The sequence below is a fragment of the Populus euphratica genome, unplaced genomic scaffold, assembly GCF_000495115.2.
Source record: "Populus euphratica unplaced genomic scaffold, PopEup_1.0 scaffold22.1, whole genome shotgun sequence".
NCBI classification, from domain to species: Eukaryota; Viridiplantae; Streptophyta; class Magnoliopsida; order Malpighiales; family Salicaceae; genus Populus; species Populus euphratica.
In genome coordinates this window covers 1,935,328-1,944,167 of record NW_011499863.1, presented here as the reverse complement: position 1 = coordinate 1,944,167, position 8,840 = coordinate 1,935,328, and the positions used below count along the sequence as shown (strand labels likewise).

At 33.0% G+C, this 8,840-nt stretch overlaps 2 protein-coding genes across 6 annotated transcripts in view; one reads left to right on the top strand and one right to left on the bottom strand.

Annotated features, from left to right (window-relative positions):
• LOC105125532 (glycine-rich cell wall structural protein 2-like) overlaps positions 1–304 on the top strand; it is a 5,647-nt gene extending 5,343 nt beyond the window's left edge. Inside the window, exon 2 of the mRNA XM_011026021.1 lies at positions 1–304. Coding sequence (XP_011024323.1) covers positions 1–114 — 114 coding nt within the window. The 3' untranslated portion in view covers positions 115–304.
• A 682-nt stretch (positions 305–986) lies between these two features.
• On the bottom strand, positions 987–5,505 carry BTR1L (binding to TOMV RNA 1L (long form)). Of its 5 annotated transcripts, none has more exons than XM_011026017.1 (9): positions 5,323–5,505; positions 5,112–5,232; positions 4,506–4,744; positions 4,324–4,430; positions 3,363–3,556; positions 2,465–2,589; positions 1,682–1,777; positions 1,545–1,606; positions 987–1,446 (listed from the first exon to the last, which is right to left on the bottom strand). In XM_011026017.1, the coding sequence occupies exons 2-9, from the start codon at positions 5,194–5,196 to the stop codon at positions 1,350–1,352; spliced, it is 1,005 nt and encodes a 334-aa protein (XP_011024319.1). In that variant the 5' UTR covers positions 5,197–5,232; positions 5,323–5,505; the 3' UTR covers positions 987–1,349. The 5 variants fall into 5 exon arrangements, with proteins under 5 accessions (XP_011024319.1, XP_011024317.1, XP_011024321.1 ...); XM_011026015.1 differs by having other exon boundaries at positions 5,112–5,209; positions 5,323–5,504; XM_011026019.1 differs by having other exon boundaries at positions 2,465–2,523; positions 5,112–5,209; positions 5,323–5,504.
• Positions 5,506–8,840: the final 3,335 nt, after the last annotated feature.

The window sequence follows — 8,840 nt, the reverse complement described above, 5'->3', positions numbered from 1 at the left end:
GGGGTGGGCGGAGGAGGAGGAGGATTTGGTCCTGGTTCAGGCTATGGTAGTGGATCAGGTTATGGGGAGGGCTATGGGTCTGGATATGGCGAAGGGGGATATGGTTTGCCATGAACATGAGGTTACATTTTCGTTTAGATAGCACCATCCAATCAGTCATTTGTATGCTGAAATAAAATTGCAAGAGCTCACCCATGTATGTTGGCGAAGCGACTGCAAAAGTGCATGTATGTCTGTTGACCACCGTTACTAAAATCACTTTCCATATTCCATATATTAAAGAATAGAGTTTTTTTATAGATAATCCCTCCCTCTCCCCAAATCAAATGTGAATATATCGTTTCATACAGAAGGAATTTAATCACAAAAATCGACTTCAAAAGAAAGTAAAAGAACAGAGCTTGAAGTTGTGAAAATTGAAAACTTCCTCCCAAAACTCTACTGATAGTTGAGACTTTGCATGCAGTGGACCAAAAACCATGACAGTACAGACTTATAATCGCAGTAGAGAAAAAAGTCACAAGGGTAAAATTCAGCCTCAATACAAGGCTGCTAAAAAGAAAACCTGCGTAAAAATCTGACCTGGTTAATGAAGTCCAGTCATCTTCGGTATTGGAAACTGCTACCTCTCTCTACCAAAATGTCACGGTTTAGGATCCTTCACCAGAGTCAGCCAAAATGCCATTAGAAGCTGCAAAATGAACTTTACAACCAAAGGACCACCTCGGGTCCGTTCAACAAACATTCTAAAAAGCTAATTAGATTGTCCTAATAGTATTGCATACGATGGTCATTCTTAGAATCAGTAAAGTCTAAAAAGCGTTGCAGAATCAGAAAGGTCTTACAGGTGATAAATAATGACAACCATGTCTGGTATCAGCATTCAAGTTCTTACAGTCTTCAAACAAGCTTAGATTTCTTGCACTACTAAATATATTGCCAAAAAAAGTAAGTTTCAGCTCAAGCCCATCCATAACAAAGAGATGTAGCAGAAATTGAAATGTCCAAGGAAATGGTTCAGCAAATTTCATTTTAACTATAGCAAAGTATCCTTTGAAAACATAGCTCAGACGTAAAACATGTAATAATTTAAAAGTTACAGCTGTATCAAGGAGATAAACATGGGTAAATCTAATAATCAGACAAGCTAAAATAGCCTAATCCAACAACTGTTTCCAGAAACAGAATTTGTACCCTGTGAAGGATTTCCTATAGAAACCTGAAGAATCATTCCTCCTTCCATCACAGATTTTGAATTGCTTACTAAATTCAGGGAACACCAAATAAACAAAGAAATTGCAAGGTCCACCGAAAAATTTGCAACGAGAATAATTCAGAATGCTCGATGGCTAATCTGTCTCCCTCTCAGAAGCATAGGATACCTTCTGCATTATCATGTCCTCAGCAGCACGGATGGCCCTCTGTGATCCGGTGATTGTAATTTTCCTGCAGAATAATGCAGAAAAGAACAGAATTGAAACCCTTGTCACTTCAGAACACGCTTTTGAGGAGTAACTTGATTAACTCAAAATCCATTCCCATACCTATCAGTTGTTCCAGACATGAAATCACCTCTGTCAGATATTTTTAGCCTGGCTCCACTAGTCTGCCACAACAGAGTACTCTGCATTAGGGGGGAAAGCAACACAAAGAATATATGGATCGTTTGTTGTATAAAAACCTGGCTAATTTCCATTATATTTCTTCCTCCACGACCAACAACCAATCCAATATGCTCATCAGCAACACCAATGGTCACAGAATTGGTAATATCATCCTGTAAAACATTAGAAGGCTTCTATCAATCACAATCAATTTACTCTTTAACAATCCCTATAGCATATGAATGTTTTCAGAACAGCACCAAAACATACAGAGATATTAATGATGGAATTCCAATGTGAAGAGGTGGATCAGCTAGAAAAATAATCTATGATGGATATTACAATACCCGATTTAGGATCAGTATCAAACTACCAACTGTAAACCTTACACAACCTGAGAGAAACATATATAACGGACATGAGCACCGATATGTATTGCCACACAGACAGACTAATATGTGTAGAGTAAGCCTTTAAAGGAAAAAAATTTAGAGTATTAACTAAATAGGCCAAAGATGTGTGACAGGATGTCTGTGTTTGATTCTTGAAAAATATATCTAATCACTTAAACTTTATAAAAACTCAGCAAATATTCAGCAAGGCAGCTCAAATGTTGTGGGCAAACCTAAGGACAATGAAAGGAAAGGCCAACTTGAACTGAAAAGGCTTATTTCACTTCATGAACATGCAAGAAGATCAGCTAGCAAAGAATAATCATAAGTGAACCAGCATAGCTGAAAAAATCTATTCTAGCATTCCAAAATAGAAGTAGTAACTATCAAATTCTTACTATGGAGACTGCATTAACACCAGGGTACCCGGTTAAAGCTTAGAGAATTATAGAATAGAATAGGATGAACCTTGTTATGCTGAAACTTTACTGCAGCCCCATTCAGCCCATGGTTCATTGAATTGTACGCTGCTGTAGCAACATAAGGAAGCACACATGCATATTGAATACCGTCAAAACCAGAGAAGAAAACACCTATTCAAGTTAAAAGAATCTTAAAAGGTATTAAATTTTAAAAGAAAAGGTTTGAATAGAACAAATTTTCAGAAACCTCAAGGAAACCAGGCCACGTAACCTTTGCTCAAGCAACCAGAAGTTTTTCAAAGATAAAATAAATAGCAACCAATTAACAGTGTCAGATTGATAGAAAAACAAAGTCAACACTTCCTTAATGATGAATGTGGTAAGAAACACATGATCCTGATTTGAAAAAAAAAACTCTAATACTGGACATCAGTGGTACCTTTGAGTCTGGTAGGTGAGTTAAGACTAAGAAGTTGCCTAAATCTCACCAATTTCCTAAAAGATGCTTATGGAGAAAGAACCCTTTGCACTAGTGAAAGACCACAGCATAATCAGCAAAGGACAGCTACTTGAATACAATTGCGCTTCGAAGTCATAACAATAAAACTCAATGGACATTCAAATCTTTCTCGTAAAATAAGCATCTGAACAAAAAAACAAACTCAAACTCCAAATCAACCCTCCCCTGACACTAATTATCTTTTCCATGGGCACCCTGACACAGTTTAGAACATTCCAAAATCTTTCCCCAGGTTAAAGCAGGGAGGAGCTTTACATCATGATACTGCCATTAATCAGTGGGATAACTAAGTTTATGAATTCATAAAGAACCAATAAAACATGATAGGAAAAAAAAATGTTGAGGTTAAGGTAGAAACTAGAAGTTTTTTCTTCCAATGAAAAGAGAACATTACTGAGTAAGAAGTTAACGGCAATAGTCACACCTGCATATGAAAATGGAGCATGCATGGTCTGCGAGTAATGAGGATCATCGGTAAGCTTAGACAAAATTAAATCAATGGCATGCATTTGCTCCTCTAGAGTTCCTGTTACTGTAACCAGCCTATCAGTCAATCCAAAAAATTTGGTATCCAGAGGAGAAATCTTGATGCCAGCATGGGACTCTTCAATAAATGACCTGCAGTAGAGGCAGATATCAGCATGGTACACTTCCTCCCTCTTCTTTGATTTGAAGGTAAACTTCTAGACAATCATACAGGAAACAAAATAAGAAATTAAAATTCCCCATTTTATGTCTCACAAGAAAAATTGTAGACGGCCATAATACAAGAACAAGACCCAAACATAGCCTGACAGAGCAGCATCACAATCAGCAAAGACAGGATGAAAAACAAAATAAAGGACCAAATTTCATGCATTTATAATAAATATGTATGCACTTTATGCATCCAGCTAAATTGAATTATTAAAGTTCCATGAGAGTTACTATGAATTCAACATTCGAGTAAAAAAGAATGGAAGTAGCTCAGATGGTGTCGCACATGAATCAGAACGCATAAACTGAGGTCTATGTCCAAATCAACACAATGCATAATTATTGGTAATGGACGGATGCATCCATAAGTTTGCCACAGCCCTCAAACAAAGGGGATTGCAGATTCCTTAATAACAGGAAATAGACATTGATATATAAAAATTGTATTTCATTCCAGGGATGGAACTCTGAACACCAAGGAGGGTTGCTACAGTTTCTCATAAAGTTAAATACACTTCCTTACAGACCAGCATTAGTGCATTGCTTTGAGACAGTTAGCAACATCTAACTAACTACATCCAAATAAAATTTCCAGGTACAAAATAAATTATATAATTCCTTTTTTTTTAACTTTTCAAGCCCTCGCCTAAATATATATTGTAAGAAGAATATAAAGGAAGTTTTCGTACTTTATAATGGACCCTCCTTTCCCAATAATGCTACCACATGCACTATTTGGAACAACCAATCTCATTCTCATTCTTGGTTCAGCTTCATCTCCATCTTCAGCGGGAATCTGACCAACATAACAAATTAACAGCAGAAAACACACAGCATATCATATAGACCAACACTATGTCACAATAACTACCTCACTGAGCAATTTAGCAATTATAAGTTCCACGGCCTTCAACACGTCATCAATTCCTCCAGATACCATAATTATCCTATCAGATGTTCCCGGAAAAAACTCATAATTTCTCGACAACTGAATTCTCGCTCCAGATTGTGACTGGAAATCAGTAATTGTTGCACCACCCTTTCCAATCACAGAACCAGCTGCCGCATTTGACACGAGAAACCTGGTATAAGTCGGCTTCTCTTCTGAATCTTAAAAAAAAAAAAAAACGCAAATATTAGAACTGCAGGAACCTGAAAGCAGGGAAATTAATTTCAAGGTCGAAATTAGACTTTAAATTAATTTTCCTTCATTTTCCACAGCTTCCTCGCCAACCAAACAGAACTTAAAACTAAAAATTCCTCTTCTTAGAAATCTAGGGTTAAGTTTTCAATTTCAAGTCAAAAACATCCAAATTTAGCAAACATAAAAATAAAACAACCAACTCCTCGTAGCAGCCAATCCTAGCACAAAAATGCAACCTAAAAATACAATAACAAAACCGCTATCGTTATTCATTGTGTGGAAAAATATTTTAAAAAAAAAAGCAGAAAAACGCTCATATTAGATCAGAGAAACCTGAAGGCGGCGATGCAGGCGGTGGAGGAGATCTCTTCTGCGGTTGCTCCGGTGATGAGACGTAAGACGACTCCGTCGATTCCATTTCTACTTATCTTCTAAAACAGAAATTATCAAATTACTACACAATAGATAAATAAATAATCGATAGCTGGAACTATCTTCTAAAATGCGCGTAGAGGAAAAGAGAAAAAGAAAGAGTCACCGCTACCTTTGGTAGAGGTTTTTGAAGGTGCCTGTGCCTGGTGGTATTTGTAGAATGAGAAATGCAGATTTACAACTCTCTCTCTCTCTCTCATTTATCCATGGTGGTTTCGCTTCTAGATTGGTTTTCGCCTCTTGTGTTTTTTTTTCAATTATTGACCTATTTTTGTTTCTTTTTTCCACGTAATGGCCCTTGATTTTATTTTTTTTATTTTTTTATTTTTTTTGCTCAGCTAGCTATGTACCGCGCATTTCCCCTTTTTCTGCCATCCGCTACCCTTTTTACTTTTTCTACGGATTTTTTACCGTTTGGGTACCCATGAAATGCTGTTACTGAATTATGAGCACTGTACAGCTGTCCTTAATTTCAGTAACAGAAAGTGAAATTATGGATGCTACCTTATTTATTTATGTAGCTAAGTACCAAGCCTGTACCTCTCATGTACCCATAAACACCCTGTTGCAGCCATAGATCAATCTCTCTGCCCCCTCTTTCCCTTTTTTCTTTTCAATGGGACTAGAATAATCTTAAAAAAGTAAGCATTCAGAAATAAATATATAGATAAATAAATAATATCATTGATTCTAAATAAGGTGCCCAGATGGAATTTTTAAACAACATAGCTTATTTATGAGATGGGTTAATTGGATTAGAGAATACATGGAAATTATACTTTAAGTCATCAACCTTTAAGAAGTATTATAGTATAGTGGAATCTATTTTTTATTTCAATCATGGATTTAAATATATTTGATTAATTAATATATACTAAAACTTCATATAAAGTTTTTGAAATTTCATCTTAAAAATCTAGTTAAAATTATTTTTTTAAATCACAACTACGAAAATGTATTAAAAACAGAAGTTTTCTTGGTTAAATATGAACATGCAGGGAGGTTTATTCAGGACTCAAGGTGCATGCATGCATGCAGTTGGACAGTACAATTGATGTATATATATCAAATGGATCTGGAAATGGGAGACTATCTGAAAACCATGGGAACTGCAGTTTCGATGTTTCCACGATTGAAAACTGTGGTTCCGTGTAGCTCATGAGAACTGAGATTCGATCTCCTCCTCCCCGTCGCCCTGTGCCTGGTTGCCATCGTGATTTTTATCACCGGTGTATAAGAAAGTCTTGCCGATTTTTCGTGGTACATAAAGTTTGCTTTAAATCCCATGACAATTCCTTTAATTAATTATTTTGTTCAATTCGATTCATGCATAGTTAGGCACCGTTTACTGTTTGAGACATGATTTCACCGTATTTTTCTAATTTTTTAATTTAAAAAAATAACTTTAAATTATTATTTTATTATTATTTTAACATGTTAGTATTAAAAATAAAAATTATATATTTTGATATAAAAAACATTTTAAAAAATATTATCCTATATACTACCTAACCTGCCAAACATACTGCCTTAGCTATGTACAGCTTGTTGGAATAAATAAAAGGACTTGAGATATTAGGGCGGAGAGCAATCGTTTGGATCGCATTACCAGGGTCAATGGTAACGAACTCGTCGCGAGTTTGGGCAAATCTCGCATTGAACGTGGGCAGGGAGGCATGGAGCTCAAACCCCGCAATATTTAGTTATAAACTAGCTAATTGACTTAGCAGGTCATAATTTTTTTCTAAAAACCTTGAGGTGTGCAGGTTATTTAAAAAAAAACAAAAAAAAACTCATGGAAGCATCTAGTCAAATAAATTAATAATTATTCATATATATAAATAAATATAGAGAAAGTTATTAACCATATCCAAAAAAAATCTATAAAAACTAATAAATAAATATACATCGAGATATTTAACATTATAACATGGTTATTCATCTGGCTATTCTAATGAATTTATTTATAAAAATCAATTTATAACAAAAATTAACATGCATATAAAATTTATTGAAAAGAATAAAAAGAAAAAAATTATATACAAGATTGCAAAAAATAAAAAATATAGTTAAAAAATAAATTTTTTTATTTTAAAAATAAGTTCAATCAATATAAAATATAAAACAAATAAAAATTATGGATGAATCACATTATCCTCATAAAAAATATGTAACATAAAAGAAACTAATTAGAAAAATGAGATTCAGAATCAAAATAAAAAATAAATTAGAGGTCATAAAAAACTTTAACAAAATAAAAAAACAAAAAAATAAGGATTAAATTAAAAAAAATACAAAACATAAGCTTTGATTGAAAGTGAATTTTTTTATAAAAAAAACTCAACAAAAGTGTCAGGGAAAGAAATCATAAATAAAAAGAATAAGAATTAAATCACAAACAATAACATATGATAAGTTGTAATTAAATGACAAAATTAAAAACATAAAGAACTTCCCAAAGAGGGAAAAGGACTTAAAAAAGAAATCAAAAATCTAAAAACATAAATCAAATTAAAAACATCAAAATAATCTCTTTGTCAAGAGAGAGAGAGAAAGAGAACAAAAAAAAAAACTATCCATGACAAATTGTTCACCAAGAAACACCACATGTGGCACCATGAGAAAAAGGGTTAAGTGGTGCTTTTGATGACATGGTAAAATAGCATATATTTCCATGAAAATACATTACACACGACGCATAAATACTATAAATGTATTTTATACATTAACATTTGAACTTCATGTGCTATCAATTTTAAATTAAAAAATCATTTAATTATAGAAAAATATCCTAAATACCCCTCGTCTTCCCAATATTTATCCCAAAAAAACCCACATAAACAACAAAATCAAGTTATTTCCTTTCTTTTTTTGGATTGTAAGGGAAAAAATATCATTTAATGATCTTGAAAAAATGCAAAGGCACAAACACCCTTTGCTAGCTGTTTATTTTTTTTAAGCTCGGGGGCAAGTACATTGATTTGTTTTTTAAAAAAAAATGATAGCAATCTCTCGCGATGTTTTAATGAACAATTGATGTCTTGAAAATGACTCAATCACCTTATAACTAAAGCACTCAAAATCTACTTGAAAAGACGAAACTGGCATTACCCTACCCCGATCTATGGCGTAGTGGTTCTATATCCATAATGAATTTTACAGGAGAAAAGCAACATGTTTTATATATTTGCTAAACTAGTATATAACTCGTGTTTTACCTCATATCATATCAATAAAAAATAATTGATGATATCTAAAATTAAATCTTAAATAATTAAAAAATATTGTGTAAATCAATATATTTAATATCAGAAAATAAGATATTTATTAGGTTGTGTTTGCTATATTTATTTAATAAAATAAATTGTTTATTCAAGCATATGATAACATAAATATAAACACAAATTAAATTGATTGAATAAAATAAATAAAGAAAAAAATAACATGATTACAAAGCTGCATGTATTATATTTTTTTTTTAAATATTAAAAATAACAAAGTTCATCCATATAGAAGATAAAAATACATAGATAAATAAAAACAACTCTTCAAATTTAAATACATAATTAAAAATAACAGTTATTACAAAAAAAACTCTTAAAAAAATATATAAAAGAGGAGGAGTAGTGA